This window comes from Alternaria incomplexa (genome assembly GCF_024043165.1).
Source record: "Alternaria incomplexa strain BMP 0042 chromosome Unknown scaffold_11, whole genome shotgun sequence".
NCBI lineage: Eukaryota > Fungi > Ascomycota > Dothideomycetes > Pleosporales > Pleosporaceae > Alternaria > Alternaria incomplexa.
This window is the reverse complement of record NW_026249860.1, coordinates 981071-1000673: the sequence shown is the minus strand read 5'-3', so window position 1 is coordinate 1000673 and position 19603 is coordinate 981071. Positions and strand designations below refer to the sequence as shown.

Genomic DNA, 19603 nt, shown 5'->3' with positions numbered 1-19603 from the left:
CCGCCAGGTTCTTCCTCCTCTGCGCCGGCCCCTGCCCCCAGCAGCTCTTCAACTCCACCGTCGCCCACGCCGACTACTACTTCCACACCAGCACCGATACCAACGACTAGCCGGACCTCTTCTGCGGCGCCTGTTCCGACTAATGTCAGTACTGGCGGACGGTGTGGAGCAGATGGGAATGGTCAGACCTGTACGGGTAGTACTTTCGGGAGATGCTGTTCAAGCTATGGGTGGTGTGGCAATGATGAACTTGACTACTGTAGACTGTCGTGGGGTTGCCAGCCGCAGTTCGGAACGTGTACTTAGTCATAGCCTTATCAACGGTGTAGCAAAGTCCGTCAAGCTCGTTGATGAGTGCAGTAACGGCCTTGGTGAGCTTCAAGACAGCATACACGGAAGCAAAGAGTTGTACATAGATTGTGCTGGCATAAACATCTCATCCATACATAACAGCTTCGCTATCCGAAGAACATGCGTCCGTCTTTGTTTCCCCGTGTAAAATTTCCTCCTAAATGGTTGATGTCACCGGAGAGTGCCGCATGTGCAAACTTGAGCCTCGTCACATACATTGGTTGCGGAGAATGCCATATTACGTATGACAAAAAAACGACATTAGCATCAATGTAAAGTGCTCCTAAGATCTCGAACTGTCGCACTGCTGTCAGGACAGCTTTGACGCTTCCGCCAAACCCAATCGTAAATTCTGCATCCATCGTGAAAGGCCTAGGCACAACTTTGCAGGCCTTTCAAGTGGATACTCTAGTACCTTGAACCTGCTCAGCATTGGTGTCTACCGGCAGCATGGTGCTCTATTCAGATGGTCGATCATGAGGAACTGAGCTTGAGGATGTGATTGGCCATGCGCTTGTGCACGATCAAAGCGCACGCTACGGTGAGACAACTACTACCTTCTGATTCCATAGTGCGTCCCAGTTAACCCACAAGTACCGGCAATGTTGGCGTGATGACACTCCTGACGGAAAATATCGGCTGCGGTAGACCTAACGAATGCGAAAGATCTACCTAGGTATGTAGCGCCAGGGTGAACGACAGGTACTAGAGTGTCTAGATCTTGAGATCGAAAAAGAAAAGTATGGGGAAAATGCCCTGCGCAAACAAATCTTGGTAGCGGAGATGGGAGCAGTAGATGAAGGACTCCATGCCGATCTCTGCCGGTAACATCGCGTGCCTCCACACCTGGGCATCTCCTCGGTTTTTGTGCAAAGTGCTACACTTCACAGCCACATGCGTCCCCAGCAGCGCCTCCATTCGCAACCCAAGAAAACTAGTATACAGTTGGCACACTGCAACATTGATCAAGTGCGTCTGTGACGTATGATCTTGGCAGCCTAGGAGAGCAGAGAGTTTACCATCGACTTCGCCGTCATTGGCCCAAGGCGCTTTGACCGAGGCAACTTTCCAAATATTTTGCTGCCCGTCTTTTGATAAATTTCCTTCAGGGGTGTCTAAGTTGCATCGGAAGTAGCGTTGTGCAGATCTCACGATGCTTTGGTATACGGGAAGCTGACCGTTCTCCATAATTGGGTACGGGCTCTGATCCTGTTGGTTCGGGCACGCTAACATCCGGAGGGTACCCCTGGTAAGTGCCGCCAACTACCGCATCGTGCATACCAACTTCAGCCAGGTCTTAGACCTTTGGGGACGGCTAGTATCATAACTCTCGCAGGTGCCTCCTGTTCGGCGCGGGTGGCGGTTGCTTGATATTGGCCACAATCCCACTTTCTCCCCATCTGACCTTTCTTCCTCGGGCACTACCCCGGATCCATAGGTAATAGTATGGCGCCTAAGGTTCCGATCGAGAGCAGTTCACGAATCACAGGCGGGTGGTTGTCATCTCCACATGATCCCGCGCAGCCCAAAGCGTCTCTGGAGATGGCCGTCGCCCGTTGTGTACTATCGACCAAGAGATCGACAGCGGGGTCTTTGTTGAACGACCAGGTCAACCGCGGCCATGCTCACGTCGCCGATGCGCGTCATGCAGACTATGGGTGACAGCAAACGTGATGGCGATGTTGGGTACGTACCTGCAGATTTGTATATAGCATGCCCGACCCATCTGGTCTATGTTTCATTGCCAGCATCAAGTCTTCTCATCAATCACAAACATGCACTTCTCTTCTCTTCAATTAGCTTTGATCGCCGCGGCGCCCCTTGCCAGCGCTTGGCCAACTGCCATCTTGGACGCTGCTGGTCATGATCTCGAGCTCCTGAAGCGCGCTGAAGAAGCCGCGAGACTGGTGAAGCTGCAAGGCCGTCAAGGTGGTGCAGGTGCTGCAACAGCCATCTTTGAGCCAGTGCCTAAATTCGACGCAAAGGCCCAGTACATCAACATCTCCAAGGGTAGCGGCCACGAGTACGTTGCTCCAGGAGCGGATGACCTCCGAGGACCTTGCCCTGGTCTTAACGCTTTCGCCAACCACGTAAGTCCTCCACTGTGTCCTACTTAGTTGACGACACTAACACGTTGAAGAACTACCTACCCCACAATGGATACGCCACTGTGGCACAATACATCGAAGCCACGCAAAAGGTGGTAGGCATGGGCCCCGTCCTGTCGACCTTCCTCTCAGTTCTTGGTGGCGCCCTCGACGGTGACCTTCTTAGCTGGTCCATGGGTGGCACGCCATCCATCGCGCAAGCAGGCGTAACAGGTACCCTGGGCAACGGGTTGAGCGGTTCCCACAACAAGTACGAAGCCGATGCTTCGCCAACAAGGCCCGACCTTTACCAGGCTGGCAACAACTACAAGACTGTCGCTAGCCAGTTCCAAGAGTTGATTGATTACTCGCCCGGTGGTGTTGTCACTCTGGACAGCTTGACTGAGTTCCGAAGCCACCGCTTCGATGTGCAGAAGCAGACTAACCCCTACTTCTTCAACGGACCATTCTCCGGTGTGTTGGTGCAACCTGCTGCGTACACCTTCATCTTCCGCTTCATGGCCAACCACACTGCTCAAGACCCCACTGGTATCCTCCCATACGACGTCCTCAAGTCGTGGTTCGGTATTGAGGGAAACAGCGGTAACTACAGGGCTGTCCAGGGCGGAGAGAAGATCCCAGAGAACTGGTACCGTCGTGCTCTTGAGTACCCTTACGAGACCACTTACTTCCTTGCGGATGCTGTCAACGCTGCTCTTCTCCACCCCAAGTTCCTCGACATTGGCGGGTACGTTTATCCTCCTCTGACATTGCGTAGAAATCTTACTAACACACTTTCAGAAACACTGGTACTCCCAACTCTTTCGTCGGTGTTGATGTTGCCGACTTGACTGGCGGTGTCTTCAACGGCGCTTCGCTCCTCGAGGGCAACAACCTTGGCTGCTTCGTCTACCAGGCATCAGCCCAAGGCAAGGCCGACATTCTTCTCGGACCCCTCAACGCCCTCACCAGTGCCATCGGAAGCCTGATCGGACCTCTTGGCTGCCCAGAGTTGATGACGCTCGACAAGAATTTGCTCAAGCAGTTCCCCGGCTACACCAAGTCGCCCGTCTACGGTTAGAACAGGTGGAAAAGGAAAGGAATAATGTATATAGTTAGTAAGATGTCAGGTGTAAAGACGTCCTGACAGTAGTATAACGAAATGAACATAATGATACAACTTCACAACCTCTGACCTCTCCTTGCGATGCTTTCAATTGTGTGTTGCCCCTTGCTAAAGCAAAAGTGTTGAGGAATATTATGGTTCATGACTTTTGCTTTTCGCCGTCAATGAAGTCACGAATGGTCTGTTCGAGCCCAACGTCTTCACTAAACCCTAGATCTCTCGCTCTCGCCGTATCGTACTTCGCCGGCCAGCTCAATACGATCCTCTGCGTAGTCTCATCTCTCTTCTCTTTCACCAAATCTCTCGTCTCCTTTCCCGCGACCTTTTCCAAAGCGTCCAAGATTTCTCCGCTCGTAGCTGTGTAACCGGGTAACAGCACTTGGCGGAAGTGCCCAAACTTTTCCGCCGGAACTTTAATGGCATGCACGAGGTTTGTCGCCAACGCGCGCGGTGAAGTAAGCCATATGCCAATGCTGGGGTCGACTGGTAGCTCTGACTCTTTTCCATGGATCGGCTCGCGTACAATGCCAGAGACGAAAGACGAAGCCGCAGCAGTTGGTGCGCCTGCTCTGACGAAGACAGTCGGCAGGCGCACGACTCGTCCGTCAATAAGCCCGCGTCGCGAATAGTCGTTGAGAAGGAACTCAATCATGAGTTTCTGTGTGCCATAGCTCGACTCCGGCATAGGAACAATGTCCGTCTCTGTTGCTACGTTTTCTACTGCTTTCCGGCCAAACACTGCGCAGGAAGACGTGAAGACTACTTTGATCCCTGGTCGCTTGGTCCGGATGGTATCCAGTAACTGGCGTACAGATTCGAAGTTGACATTAAGACCAAGCTCAAGGTTCGCTTCGCTACCACTCGACATGATGCCATGTAGGATATACACGGCATCCGGCGATTGGGCGATGAGATCTTCGCATGCGGAAAGCGAGGTGAGATCTGCCGACGTGCATTGCACGTTTTGCGACGATGTCGGATTGGGAGGCGGGTTAACGTCGGCTAAAATGAGTGCATCTGCGGTGTTTGTCTCGATGAGTTTCTTGGCCAGAATTTGGCCGACAAAGCCACCGGCCCCAGTGATTAAGACCTTCATTTTGATCTCTGAACGACGAATGCGAATTTGGAGTAGGACTTGGAGTAAGGCTTGGATTCAGGTCTCTTACTACTGCTGGATGATGCCGTACTTAACATTGTCGACGGTTCGGTGACGATACCGATGTACAAAGTGGGGAAGTGTGGGGACGGCGCCTGCCCCGGATCATTGTCGGCCGAGTTTGTACCTACTGCCTCTTCACAACAAAGGATTCTCAACCGTTACGCTATGCGTGAGCGTTTCCATACATGCTTACTGAGCGCAAACATCTCTCAGTGTCGTACATCTCATAGTTCATCCATTCCATGTCAATGCAACTGCGATGTCAGCATCCAAGAGCCTAGTGAAAAACCTGCTCGTAATTTCGTCGGTTGAAGACCCCGATGGGGTGCATGCAGCTATGACATGACTAGTGACGATGTTGATCCGTGATAATCTGGGGTACTGGAAAAGGTACAAATAACCATGATGGGGTAACGCCAATCCCCACCTCCGCAGTCTTCTCATTCATCGATCATGGCGCTCGCTGCAGCACTCCTCCTTGGGCTTGGTCAACTTCATCTTGCGACTGCTGTCAGCTCTCTGCACGTTGACACATCTTCTGGATCGGTTGAAGGCTTTACAGATGACATCACACCGAACGTCGCACAGTACTTGGGTATACCCTTTGCCGAACAGCCTGTGGGAGCCCGACGCTGGTTGCCACCGACTCCAAAGTGCAGAGCGAACGAAACACTCAAAGCCACCAACCTAGGCCCTTCTTGCCCCCAGTTCGAGGGCGATGCACCTAATGTTTGGCTGACGGACGCGCCGGAGTTCATCATCTCGCCACGCGACTACCAGTCAGAGGAATGTCTAAATCTCAACATCTGGGCTCCTTTGTCCACCTGTGACATCGATAAAGACGATTCGGAGCCGTTACCGGTCCTGGTCTGGATTCATGGTGGAGGTTTCGTGACGGGCGGACCGACGGTGCCCTACCAGGTTCCAGCCAGATGGGTGGAACGAACAGGAAAGCACATCGTCGTCGGGATCAAGTAAGTCCAGCTTAATTTATATGACCCAACACATGTCTTACCAACACCACAGCTACCGTTTGAACATCTTTGGCTTTCCCAATGCCAAAGCCCTTGCCGATGACGAACAGAATCTGGCCTTCTTAGATCAGCGTCTCGCTCTAGAATGGATGTAAGTGTGCACACATGAACATGTCATGGGTCAGTTTATTATATCCATTTCTTCTTCTCGGATGTATAGTCTTCTTAAAGTCATGGATTGGAAACTTACTTATCTTGCAGTCGCGACAACATAGCCAACTTCGGTGGTGATCCAGATCGTATCACGCTCTGGGGCCAGTCTGCAGGGGCCATCTCTGTCGATTACTACAACTTCGCTTATCCCGAAGACCCTATCGTCTCGGGCCTGATTATGAACTCTGGATCGTCTTTCCTGTCGATCGAGAGCGCTGATACCCAGCAAACGAACTTCACGTTCGTCGCTCAACACTTCGGATGCGACGAGGCCGATGCCGATGCTGAAATCGACTGCCTACGCAAGATCGAATCTAGTGACATTGAAAGCTTCTTGAAGGAATACTCTGACAATGGTACTTCGCCAGGTCTGAGCTTTACCCCGGTCGTCGACAATGTCACGGTTTTCTCCAACTACACGGAACGCGCTCAGGCCGGAAACTTCACGCTCAAACCGGCGATTATTGGCACAACGGATAATGAGGGTAGCGCCTTCCCCGCGTACAATGCAACATACGGGCCTCCCCAGGCTGAGGCCGACGCTGCAACTGCTTCGTTATTCCTTTGCCCGGTTGTGAAGACGACCTACGATCGCATGGCAGCCAACACCACTACCTTCCGCTATCTGTACGCTGGTAACTTCAGCAACATCGCGCCTCGATTCTGGCAGGGTGCATTCCACTCGTCTGATCTTCCGCTGTACTTCGGTACTTACGGTATTGCAAGAGGCAACGGTACCGATTTCGAAAGGATGGTAAGCGAGCAAGCGCAGGACTACTACCTTGCTTTCGCGGAGGATCCAGTCAATGGGCTACCCAAACTGGGATGGGAAGCCTACAAGTCCAGTGGCGAGGGCGTGTTGCTTGGGTATGATGGAGAAGTCACGCAGAGTATCGCTGCAAGCGAATTGGAGAGTGCGTGTGACGGACTCACGCCGAATGGCAAGCCGCTGCCGCCGTTGTGAAAGAACGAGACCCAGGCATCTTGTGCGGCGTAGTAACAGCGTCGTGGGAAACCGGAACACGTTATTCTAATCAGTCCACATGAATCCCAAAATATGATACACTGTCGAAATCTCCTGCGCCGCTCAGCTCAATTCCATGCAACAGATCGATCGCATAATGCCCTCGGCACAAGAACCGTTTCCCCGTCTTCCTTCGCTTATCTCCCATCTTGCGTGTCGAGCTCGGTAGAAGATCCAAATGCGGTGTCAGGCATACGCCTTCAAACATGGGTAAACGAACCAGAAGCTCAGTAATCGTAACGAGATTTGAGAAAGTTCGGCTACGGCACCCCATGCCAACCTCCAGATATAGCTCAAGCCACCCGATATATCAGGCGTCCTCGTGATATAGGACCGTTCCATGAAACCGAAGACCCTGGACCCTTGTCATCTCTGATCTGACAGCGGCCCGTAAAAGCAACTCGGCTTCTCATGCACGTCGTTCACACATGGGCAGCCACCAAAAGACGGCTCGGTGTAACCGATATGAGATATTCACAGGGGTTCACGGTTGCTTCTGGGCGATTAGCGACTGCGCCATCGATGTATCTGCGGGACTAGGTGCGTGATGCGATGATCGCCGATTGCGATGTGACAGCTGGGGAAGCGTGCATGAAGGGTGAAAAGCAAAGTGTGGCGTAGCCGTGGCGTATTGGAACAGGCGATCAACCCTACACATGCATTTGAGATGCAAACAACCAAAGCACCGGAAATGGCTAGACATATTCACAGAGTCAAGTAACGGGAATTGCTGACCTAAGGTATGCATGAAGTTGACAGTGGCTGGTGCGCGGGCGCAAAGCGTGACACGTGTCTGTGGCTTCGACGTGTGGCTTTCACTGCCACTGCGGGGTTCAACCTTTGCACTTGCCGCATAGCGTGTTTGAGAAGTGACGTCAACCTGGAGCTTCCAAGATCAGGTAGCAACAAACAGGAACGACACGTGGTGTAGCGTTCCAATTGACGAGCTTCAAAACTGGTTGACAGTTCTTCAACCAAACTCTCTACTTTACGAATCCCCTAACCCTTGAACACGCACTGCCCGCTGCGAGCTACTAGACCTACCAGCTCGACAGCTACTAGCAAACCGAACACAAAGACGGAAATTCTCACTGCACATCATGGCTAACCAGGCGCCTGCATCTCTCGTGGAAGCGTTGACAGCCTCTGGTGGTGCTGAACCAGCTGGTAAATGCCACTTCCCAGCCTTCGTCCGCCGAATGTCGATGCGATGAATGATCAATGCCGCGATGGACGCACGCTCACTCATTGATACCGACTTTGGGCACGAAACATGCTAACGCGCATGTACTAGGCTTCCTCAACGACATTGTTAAGAACCTCTGGCCCAACATCTGCGTCGCAGGCTCCAACATCATCAAAGACACCGTCGAACCTATTCTCGCCTCAACACTACCTGGCCCTCTGAAAAACCTGAAGTTTGTCAAAATCGACTTTGGTCACATCCCCATCGGCTTCTCCAACGTCGATGTCCACAAGACCAAGAATGACGGCATCAAGCTCGATATGGACATGACCTGGGAAGGTGTATGTGACTTTGAGCTTGACGGCAGCATGGTGCCTAAAGTGGTAAGTTTTGAATGTGATCAAGGAAGTTAGTCAGCTGAGCTAACATGGTATACAGGGTGTTGAGAAGGTCCACATGAAGGGCCGAATCAGCGTGCTGCTATGCCCTTTAGTAAACATCATCCCACTGGTCAGTCCTTACAACGTCTCGCATGGCATCGAATTCTATACTAAAGAGATCTCCAGATCGGTGCAGCACAAGTCGCCTTCCTCAACACCCCAAGCCTCAAGCTCGACTTCACCGACGCCGCCAACATTGCCGACTTCTCTGTTATCGACAGCACCGTCCGCAAGACCATCCTCGGCATCATCGATAGCATGGCCGTACTCCCCAACCGCTTCCTCGTCAAGATGATGAACGACGTCGACTACTTCAAGTGCCACCAGCCCCACCACGGTATTATTCGTATCACAGTCGCCCGCGCAACCGGGATTAGTGCTCCCAAGAAGGGCGAGAAGAAGAGTACCATGAGGAAGCTTCTATCCAAAGTCAAGCTCGAGGACGTACCCGATTGCTACGTCAAGGTCAAAGTAGGCGCAGAAGAAGAGTGGAAGACGAGCGTCGTGGATAACAACCACGAGCCAGAGTGGAACGAGACCCACGACTTCTTGGTCTCAGACTTCGAGCAAGACATCACTGTAGACATCCAGGACGATGACTTGGCGGGTGATGACGACATCGGTATTGGCTCCACCAGCGTCAAGGAGATTCTTCTCAAGGGCGGTTCGCAAGATTTGGAGCTCTCGCACAAGGGCGATGCTACTCAAGCGCGTCTCCTGATCCACGCCAAATTCTTCAATTTCGTCAACGACGCACAGGTTCTTTCTTCGGCCAACGCTCAAGGCCAGGCTGAAGGCCAAGTCTGCGGTCTAGCCACCGTCCTCATTGCCAGCGCCGGTGGCCTCCAGGGCAACCGCGACGAGCTCAACCCCAGCGTCAAGGTTACCTGGGGGGACAAGACGTTCCAGACCGCAGTCAAGACGTACACTCCCGGCACTGACATCTTCAACCCTTCGTTCGACCAGGCGTTCCGCATTCCGCTCACTGCAGCTATGCTTGCGAACCCTGGCGCTTTCAAGATTGCGTTGCTGAACAAGGACGTCGAGTTTGGAAGTGCGCAGGTGGGCTTCCAGGATGTGATGGGTGCAGAGGGTATGGCTGTGCACGACACTTTTGATGTTGGAAATGGCGCAACTATTAGGGCTGCGGTTATTCTGAACGGTGCTAAGTTGGCTGAGTAGGGTACCAGTCGACGATGAGAGAACGGTTTGATGGGGGCGATACATAGCATGGTGAACCTGCGAGCTGCATATCAATAGCAATGAAGACATGAATAACGGTATCATTGATTCATGCAAACGATCGAAACGCCTCGCTGAGATAGTCGCGCTTTATCGTAATCGCACACGCACACATACGTCTCACACGGCGCGCAATCACATCGTCGCCCCAGCCGCGGTCTCCCCATCGACATCCAAAATCGCACATTCCTCATCATCCTTCGGCTTCACCAACTTGATACTCACTTCAGGATCCTGACTATACACCCTCAGACCCAATACACAGACCGCATTCCACGGCTTGGGCTGTTGCGTTTGAGGAACGTCTTGTGGGGGTGGAGCTCCGCCGTAAACATGGTTCCCACGGGGATGAGGATATCTGCGGAAGTCTGGCGGTGGTTGGGAGTGGAAGCGTTGTGGGGGTGGGAATTGTTGGTTGGGGCTGTAAGGTCGGGGGGATTGGGATGGACTGAAGTAGGGTTCGTTAGGGAAGGTTTCGGAGGTAGGTGTGTGGTCTCCGCCGCTGTTGTTGCTGGGGTCGTGTGGTTCGAGTGCGGGCTCTGTAGCGGGCTCTGTCTTGCCTGAGGAGTCCTTCAGTTGGATTGTGAGGTCGGCTGGGGCGTTTGGCTCGTCTTCTGTATCGGATGTTGTGGGTTGTTCGGTGTCGTGGCTAGCATCCTCGGGCGCATCCGTCCCAGTCGTTTGCTCAGGTGGTGAATCGTTGTCTTCAGTTGCCTCCTCGGACTTGCCCGTATTTTCGACTTTCTCTTTGGTCTCGTGCTCGCTCTTCTCTTTCTTCCAAGCCTCGTACTCGGCTTTCTTTTCCTTCTGCCACGCTTCAAACTCCGCCTTTTCCTTCCTCCATGCTTCAAATTCCGCCTTCTCTTTCTCTTTCGCCTCCTTCTTCATCGTCTTCTTCTCTTTCGCCTCTTTTTTTCTCTGTTCCTTCTTCTTTTGCTCTTCCTCAGAAAGTTCGAAGATGCCCTTGGCATTTGCGATGTCGTAGTTGAGACCGATTTGCCTGAGCTTCTGCGGATTGCGTTCCGCCAGCTTGGTTACGACCTCCGGGACATCTGGAGCGTCTTTGTTTCTTGACGCCTCGATCTTTGGTAGGACTTCGTATACTCCAGCTTCAAGGTCAACTTCAGCAGAGATACTACGGTTACCGAACCAAGCACCTCGAGCGCGTATGATGTAGTCGCCTGCTGCAGAACCCTGCTCTTGCAATATGAAGTGCAAGTCGAAGTCATATTTGCCTTCTAGACCCTTGAAGTAGCGCTCATCCAGCTATGAAGAGTCAGTATGTTCACGTCGAATAATGCCTTGCTACTTACCTGACATAGGACAAAGACGGTTGGCCCAGATTTCTTAATTTCCACCGAGAACTTTGTGTTCACATAGCCAGTAACCCATGCGACCGGTACGCTCGTCCAACGCTGCACTACAGTCCATTCCTCGTTGAAGAGCCGCGTGCGGTCAAGAAGATCGAACCTCTTGAGCAGATCCTCATACGACATCCAGAACAGGCCGTCATCTCCAAATTTGTGGCCTAACTTGTCCATCCAGTACGCCGTCCATTCCCGAGACCCGTCGGACCAGGGTCCAGTCCACTCGCCCATGCCGGCATGGACTCGTTTGCCCCAAGGGTTACGTATTAGCACAAGTTGGTACTTGGTACCATCCTCGCCCTCAGCATCAACTGCCTTCAATATCGAATAAGCGTGGCTCAGGGCAAGCCCCCTTCGAGCGTCCGAGTCATCTCCATCCATGCCAGGTGAGGAAGCTGAGAATAGAAACTCTTTGCCGGCTTGCAGTAACTCTGCCCATAGTCGTTTCTTACTCAGGACGCGATCGGTAAGAATCTTCGTTGTAACGCCCCCTGTCAGGTCTTCCACCGCTTCGCCGCTGCAGCCGCCGGCAATGGCATCGTAGTCTCCGTGCACTGCAAGCTCGTTAGTAATCGCAAACATACTCCAAACGATCGTGGCAGGCAGGATTCGTGCATACCTTTGGCGTAAGCCTTCTCCAGTAGCGGCAGCCACGTTTCATTCTCATCAACACAAGATGCGAAATACAGCGCTTCGGATCCAGTCTGGTTATTTTTCTTGTATTTCTTCTCCTTGAAGTTCGCTGGATCATACTGGTCCCCGAAAGCGGTGTCAAAATCGCTGCATTCGAGGTACAGGTTGTCGTCAATGACTGTCCAGATCCACTCGCCATCCCTGTAGAAGACGAACCCATAGACGCCACACTCCTCGTCTCTAGCAACACAGATCTTGTTCATTAGAACGGGATTGCTGCAGATAGTCGCCACAGCAGCAATGAACCAGCAATCGCCATTCGAGCCTTGTCTGAGATCGGAGCTGGAGAAGCCGTCGAGTTCGAATTGCGGGTTTTCGAAGATCCAACCAACGCGATGCACAGAATTGGGGCCGTCTTTACTGCTCTTCGGCCTGTTGGTCAGGAGCTTGGCTGTAGCCGTGAAATCGAACACCGCGCCATCAGACATGACTACCCCACTTTGGACCAGCGTGGAGAGAGCGTTACCCAGCCGCATAGGGCTGATTTGTGGATTTGTTGATTTTGCTGGCTCCTCTTTGAACCAGCTCATCAAACCCCATTGGCAATTTTTGTCTGACAGATCTTCAATGTCAAAGTCGGCATCGGTAAACTTTTCATTTGTGCGATGGCATTCTTTAACGACGCGGGCAACGCGAGCGCGACATTGCGCAGCGGCCGCTTCATAGGATTCAGCTGCATTCTTTCCTGTGACGGTCCCCTCTTTACGCTGCGCAGGCAGTAGATGCGCATACAAACTCGGTGGGAAGATCTTGGTCACCTTCTCGGGTCGCTTCGTGATGAGATTGTCCCAGAATTCGTTGATTGCCTCCTGAGGTGCGCCGGTTTGTGTATCCTCACTCCTCTCAGAGACCATTGTTGCTTTTTCTCTGCGGGGCCCGGGCATCTGTAACGCTGTGGCTGAACTGTTTTGCTCGAAAGCAATTATGTTTGTTCAATCAAGGGACGAGAGCGGAGACGTTTTCAAAAGCGAATGCGAGCACAGAGAGGGGGATGGGAGGAGATGAACATGTGTTGAAGGTCCGTCTGCACTGGCACGTCGACTATAATGTGTCTTGTCGGTTTGGGGGCCGTATCGTCAGATCTGCAGTATTGGCTGCTTACGGCTGCCTGCGGCTGAACATAACGTCCATCTGGCTCCAATAGCATCTCTCGCGCGTGCCAATGGTCGTGCGAATGAAAGCTTGTCATCCCATGGCGATTGTGCAGCTGCTGCAAGTTCCGCAACACACAACAAGGCTGTCGCTCTCTGCGCAAGGCAGCATCGCAGGCAGTGACAGCGACGACAGTGAACGGGTGGGATGTGGAGCGTGAGGCCTAACGCAGAGTAAGCGGTCCAGTTGTTGGTCAAAGTTTGTATGCAGAGTGTGTTCTAGTGCAGGCCACGAGATGGGCCGGGGCACTGTGGCTGGAAGGCGCGGGGCAGGCTGGGCAAAAGGGGTGGCAAGCGCGAACTTCGCGTCCCCCAACCCTTTTGGGCACTTGTCGCAGAACACCGACCTCAAGTCTTATGATCTCATGTATGTCCTTATTCTACCGGCCATATATCCCCCGCATGCGTTTGGCAGGCGCCCGCATGATATATAATCGACTGACTGACTGATCGCTGCCTGCAATGCGATTGGTAGGGTCGTCTTCCGAGATCTGTCGGTGCGCCTTCAAAACCTTGCGATGTTGCGAAAAGCGATGCTGAAATATGGTCTGATAAGTTAGCTCCCCTGTCGGTACTGGCAAATACGCAACATGAAATGCTCCAAGCTGATGAAGACTTGCGTTGTCTATCTATCTCTTGTCGGCGGCAATCGTGTCGCTCCTCATCAGGCAGGCCCGAATAGGGCAATCGTATCCACCACCTTGTCTTCGGACTTTTCTGCGAGACGAGAACACGGCTCGCGAGACTGCGGCTCTTGGGCTGTAGATACGCGCTGAAACCACAGTTGTGCTGGACCCTTGGGCAGCACGTCCATGCCTAGATGTCTTGCGTAGTCGATCGGGAATTGTGGGTCTTTGGAGACAGAGCAATCGGTACCAGGTGTGTTCGGCGACAACATCGCGCTAAGCGTCTAACTCATCGCTTGGCTCTCAGCTGTCTGAAAAGTCATGTTTGGTACCAGCATGCTAGTCATATGTCACTTACTAACAAAGGATCGCACTGCGCAGACCAACCTTGGAATACGATGAGATGCGCGGCACCGAGACGAGGCGGAATCCTACGGCGGTGCCGTTAATACGATGAGCTAATTTCAATGGCAAAACACGACGATTGCCGCAGCTCTTGCCGCAAACTGCAGAAGATGGACGGGCCGGTGTATTCGATCTGGTTATGATATGAAGTAGTCTACTAAGCCGCCAAGGCATGCCGCCTCATGGGTATGTGAAACAGCAACCCCACCCATAGGCGTCTAGATGTACATGTAGCTAGAAGAGAGAGACGAGATAACATTCCTGGACTCCCAATAGTACCGAATAGTGTGTGAAGAATTGAAGACATTATGACTTGCTGGTTTGCACCGGTCGTTGTAATGTAAAGCGACAAAAGGGACAAGATACCGTGTGTGGAAGTCGACCGTGGAACAGTTAAAGAAAGCCTGGTATCGTAGGATCTGACAGACGGGTCACAACGGCAATCGCCATCGGCCTTGCTGTGCAGGCCCTGGCGAGTCTGAAACCCTTGCAAAGCGGGTACCCCTTTGCTTCTGTCTAGCGAGTCGTAAAATCGATTCCTGCAAGGAAGCCTGCCGTTTCGAGATATAGTCGCCAACGACGGCGACGTGAAAAGTAGAGATGCCTGAACGCCATGCTGAGGTAATAAGGCTGACGTGAAAAATGATGATGAAAACCGTAGCGGAGATGGGTGGTGTGCGATGATGTGGGAGGGTCGTCAGCCGCCAATGACAGCTCGCGTGCATCTGGGAACCGGGATCTCGGGTGCTTTGGATCGTAGTTGGCGATCTGTGCATTCCATCTGCAGTCAACGAGTCAGCACCTACATACATGTTGCATCTTACGAATGATCCCTCGCAACACCTTGGCACGTGCCGTAAGTCCAAGGTGTCATTCCTAGGGGAGGGAGAACCTGATCGAAGGGATTGTTGGACTCACCTATGCTTTGGCGGCGCAAGGCCGACAAGTCTTGAGCTTGCATTGCTCGCACTCATAGATGTGAAAGAGTCCAGAAGTGTGACATAGTTGACAGTTCCAGACGACGAGAGTAGTGTCGGACTTGATCAACTTGAAGTTGTGTGTGCAGCTTGCGGGGCGGGCCATGGTAGTGGAAGAGTATTGGTGGAAAGCGTGTGATGAACGGGAACGACTGTCTGGCTGGTAGTGTGAGACACAGATACTGGGGCACGAAGGCTAGATATAGAGAGCGAGGTGAAGTACTGACCTGTATGCTTGCGGCAGGATACCGGTTGAGGCTAAGGTAGGATCGGACTCGAAAGCGAGGGTGTTCAGGGTACGTCGATTCGTGGCTGGCAAAAGCAAGCAAGACTTGGAATGAGAGCGACGTCGGGTGAGGGTTGTTTACTGGAGAAGGAACGATTTCAGGGTTTGCTTGTTGCTACTGTGAGGACGCTAATGACGCGGATCTGTAGTCCGTCTTATACTGACTCTCTCGATGCCGGGCCCAATGGAGAATAAACTTTAGCTACAGGAAGAGCTGAATGCATGTCCACCAGGCGCGGTAGTGTGCAACACGCAGCAGCGTGTAGCCGTCTGGAGGTTCTGCTCTCCTGGACAGAGGGCATCCAAAGCGGATGGCTGCTGCACCGATGGAGCAAAAGATGTACTCGATGGTAGCACAGGTAGGCCGGCTGGGGATCTGCTCCCTCTCCTCCAATATGAGGCCCTCTCAAAGAGACGGGCGTGGTGGGGTTGGTCAAACGCGGGCTGGCCGTTCCGCAGCCGCGGCCATGGTAGCATCTCGACGTCGCGAAGCCCCTAGTGCCGTAGCAGGGAAGGGCGCGATGTGAATGTTCCGAGATGCTTCGAGGATAGCGTTGCCGAATTCTATGTGTCACACCAAACCGTGCCTGCATGCCGCAATTCTCCCATGGCACCTGTGCAGTCTGCTGCATCGAGAGATGCTGGCTGCGGTCCAACTAGGGTCCCTTCTCGGCGTCCAATCCGGCGCCTCTCTGTGCACTGGAATGCGGAAGGAGCTTAGGGCGCATGGCGTCGGCAAATTTAGCTTCGCGCCTGCACTGGCTCAGGCTGCTCCTTCCCCAACGACGTGCCAGCCCTCGTCACGAAGTTTTTGTTTTTCGTCTGCTCCTCGTGAACCCCGGAGAATAGACGCACGCCAATCGCATACCGAGATACGCTGTCCTGCCCGACACCATGAACGACGCGTCCGGCACCATCGTGAGCCGCATGGGCTGTCCAGCGTCCCAGACACCAGCTGCCCAAAACGTTGTCCTGCATGCGCCTCCACCCCGTTTCTTGTCCGCTCCACCTGTCTTCTTTCTTTCACCGTGCCGTCATGACATACAGCCCTCCACTGCAACGTCTTCTGCGATACACGAATGCGTCCGCTCTCTGCATTGAGAAGTGCCGTCGGCACTGTCGCCGGCCTTTCCCTTCGCAGAATACGCGCAGCAACTGATGCAGGTCGGTGCATTTGGTCTGTCTCTGGCTGCTGCGTCAAGTCGACCTCCAGCCAGGTTCAGCTCGTCCAGACGGCTACATGCAGCCTTACATTGCGTGTCCTGCTGTGGCGCGCAGATCCACTCATGGCCGCCAAATAGGTCTGCCTCTATGTCGAGATTCTGCATGCCATGTCGAGGGCATACTTGGACCAAAGCAGCAAGCACCATGCAGGTGGCTGGCGGGAGATCCACTATCAGCTCTATCGACATTGCTTTCTTCTGCGACGAGCAGCCATGACGTTCCGTTCCAGCATGTAATCTCGTTCCTCCAGTATCGGAAGTTAGAGTCCTGTAGCAGTAACATGAGCATAGTAATCACTCACAATTGTCAGAGACACCCCTGACCGGCTTTCATATCTGAGGCCTTTATATGCGCATCGGATGTTTCTGTCAGGAGAAGCTCGGTCATGGCTTGCTGGTTTACGATCCCACCTGTCAGGGGGCATCTGCACAACAACTTGAACCCTAGCGACGCGCTGTTCGTGGTCCTGTTGTTCCTTTTCACGTCGACTACAACATCGTCTTTCCTTTGATGACATGACACGATCTGATTCATTGCTGCCAGATCTCATTACTTACTAAAAGCACATCCGAGATCGGGACATGGAGTTCCAGCGGCCTACCCGACCACAGGCAGATGATCAGAGCTAGGTCCGGCGCATCACACCCTCCTCTGTGTACCACATAAGCCTTGATGGTACCTGACTGGACATCACGACGGGAACTACGTTTTGGAGGCGGTGGTGGGAGCTCTATACTCGCTTGGACCCATCGGTTACACCAGATCGGAGTGAACCTGGCGCTCGGTGCCACAATGCAAGATCGCGACAACCATCACGTCCGCTGTGACCATGGCGCCCGTGTGGCGTCCTGCGTGTGGACGAATGCGCGTCAGTCCCAGACGGTGTGACTTCCTCTTCTCGCTAGCTCCATCGCCCGCCGCAAACACGCCAAGCACGCTTGGCTCACACCCACGCGACCTCTCAAATTCTACCATGGCAAGTGCTTGCGGGGGCTTTCGCTAGCTGCTCAAAAAGCCCCGTTCGCAGCGAGCCTCCAGGTTTGTGGCTTGACACCATGCATCATGGCAGTCAGACACTCTTGTAACGCGACCTAATTTCTCAACCATGCAGCTTCCTGTGTAGACCCATATGGTCGCCGAGGTCTCATTGTCGGCTTGCCAATGTTTCTCCCAGGTGCCCCTCTTCCAGACAAGGATTCGGAGGATATGCTTCTGCGTTGGGTAGTTCAGAATCGGCGATTCAACCGACATCTGAAGATGATACGTGATCACACCACTTTCCACGCTCGAGTACCAACAAATTCGGGCACGCGTCAGACGAAGCACAACGTCTCACCCGCTCTTAAGCTTTATCACGACCTCGAACCAGGCTCTTGGATACGCTTCTCTCCCGCTGCAGCCTCTATTGGCTGGCCAGCCGCTCTACATTGCTGTTGTGTACGCCGTTTTCTGTCAATGCAAACGCGTCCCACGCACAGCAACATCGAGGGACATGCCAGCCATTGCACCATACCTGAGACCCGGCGTTCGGAGGCGGACCGTGCAAACTAGTGTCCGCATACTGTGTGCTGGACAGCCAATCGGGGTGTTTATTTTCAGCCTTACGGCTCATCACACTACCTGAGGATCATGAAAATAGAGGGAATTGCGATGGTCCGGCTCCTCCCCAAATAAAGCGCTGGTGTTCTTCTTTCGGTGTATGCCATGGTGGGACGAGAAAGTTCCCGCTCGATGCAGGCAGATAAGGCGCCGTTTCTTCAGTTTTGCGCACCATCACGGTCTTCCATTTACCACATTTGCACGCAGTTGGCTAATTTCCCTATTACAGACTCATGGTACGTACCTGTCATGGTGACACCAGCTCACCGCCTATGTCCGATATTATCCTTATAGCACTATGGAAAGGATGCAGACGCCCAGAGCACCCACTATTTACCTGGAAGGCTTCTATGAACTGCCGCCAAACCGACTCTAGCGGATCGACCTCCACGAACAGCTATGTGGATGCTTCGGGAGGAGCCGTCGTAATCTATGTCTCCCGCATTCGTATGTACATGGCAAGTACGAAGATCATGGTTACTGTGGATCAGCGTTGCAAATGGCAACGGTTGTCTGCAGCTCGCGCGATCAGAGCAAAGGTCAACGTGCGCCTCCACAGCTACACTAACGCTTCTAAACCGGTTCGAGGGCATGTATGAAGCTGGGAAGGGAACTATAACGGCTACGACAAAGAAAGTCGCGAATCGGTTGAGTTCCGGTGTGGGGATTGATCCAGGTTGAGCAACGTACAGCACCGGGGCCACAGGAGCACAAAGCAAGCGGTGAGCTTGTACGACGTCTTTTGCTTAAGGGCGAGGCTGTCTAGAAAGCACAACTACGATCCATGTGGAGATATAGCTGGCGAGTGGATGCCTGAGGGAACCTAGTTGTATATTCTTTGAAAGTACCTCGTCTTGTTGGCGTCGACTCTATGCCTGCTTGATCATCCACGTCATTGGAGACACATTCGTAGCCCCATCCGTGGCAAGCCTGATGGTTGCAATATCTTCCATGACGCTTTGGACGCCCAATATACTTGCGCAGAACCTCAACAACGACCAAGCCTATCCAATCGCACACTACAGTGACACAACATTGTCCTTGATTGAGAGCTCTCCACGTCAGAGGGAGACACTCAACATGAATGCTGCGGCCCAATTCTCGACTTTATATCTCATAACAACGCGCTGAAGCCCAATGAAATATTGAGAGGCGGAGTCGGATGCATTGCGTCTGCGAAGGCGACTAAGTGCATCGTGCGCGCACCGTTGGCCAGGAAGCAATGTGATGTGGTCGTGTGACAGCGCTGCAGCAGCTTGTAAGACGCCTAGTTGATGCACACGTCTGCATAAAGGCAGATAACGATCTTGTTGCTCCTGCCTGGTCTCCCGCTCCCGTAGGTTCCTTGGTCGTTAACAAGTTGTCCAGCCGTCTGCTCGTTGCTGTTCGCGAGTCAGGCACACGTTGCTGGTTGGGGTATCCGCATCGGGTCATTAAAGTGGAGCCGGGCTAAACCCCTCCCGGGCGGATATC

At 53.1% G+C, this 19603-nt stretch overlaps 5 protein-coding genes across 5 annotated transcripts; 3 read left to right on the top strand and 2 right to left on the bottom strand.

Annotated features, from left to right (window-relative positions):
* Positions 1-2126: 2126 nt before the first annotated feature.
* Positions 2127-3519, top strand: J4E90_007738 (uncharacterized protein; the record flags this gene model as incomplete). The annotated part of the gene is made up of 3 exons (XM_051437271.1): positions 2127-2441; positions 2492-3186; positions 3240-3519. 3 exons carry the CDS (start codon positions 2127-2129, stop codon positions 3517-3519), a joined length of 1290 nt encoding a protein of 429 aa, XP_051289017.1.
* Positions 3520-3703: 184 nt separating this feature from the next.
* J4E90_007737 (uncharacterized protein) lies at positions 3704-4660 on the bottom strand (the record flags this gene model as incomplete). The annotated part of the gene is made up of 1 exon (XM_051437270.1): positions 3704-4660. One exon carries the CDS (start codon positions 4658-4660, stop codon positions 3704-3706), a length of 957 nt encoding a protein of 318 aa, XP_051289016.1.
* Positions 4661-5176: 516 nt separating this feature from the next.
* J4E90_007736 (uncharacterized protein) lies at positions 5177-6874 on the top strand (the record flags this gene model as incomplete). Its single annotated transcript, XM_051437269.1, has 3 exons — positions 5177-5697; positions 5750-5848; positions 5959-6874. The coding sequence occupies 3 exons, from the start codon at positions 5177-5179 to the stop codon at positions 6872-6874; spliced, it is 1536 nt and encodes a 511-aa protein (XP_051289015.1).
* A 1160-nt stretch (positions 6875-8034) lies between these two features.
* On the top strand, positions 8035-9742 carry J4E90_007735 (uncharacterized protein; the record flags this gene model as incomplete). Its single annotated transcript, XM_051437268.1, has 4 exons — positions 8035-8101; positions 8229-8503; positions 8559-8630; positions 8687-9742. The coding sequence occupies 4 exons, from the start codon at positions 8035-8037 to the stop codon at positions 9740-9742; spliced, it is 1470 nt and encodes a 489-aa protein (XP_051289014.1).
* A 195-nt stretch (positions 9743-9937) lies between these two features.
* Positions 9938-12716, bottom strand: J4E90_007734 (uncharacterized protein; the record flags this gene model as incomplete). The annotated part of the gene is made up of 3 exons (XM_051437267.1): positions 9938-11068; positions 11116-11723; positions 11789-12716. 3 exons carry the CDS (start codon positions 12714-12716, stop codon positions 9938-9940), a joined length of 2667 nt encoding a protein of 888 aa, XP_051289013.1.
* Positions 12717-19603: the final 6887 nt, after the last annotated feature.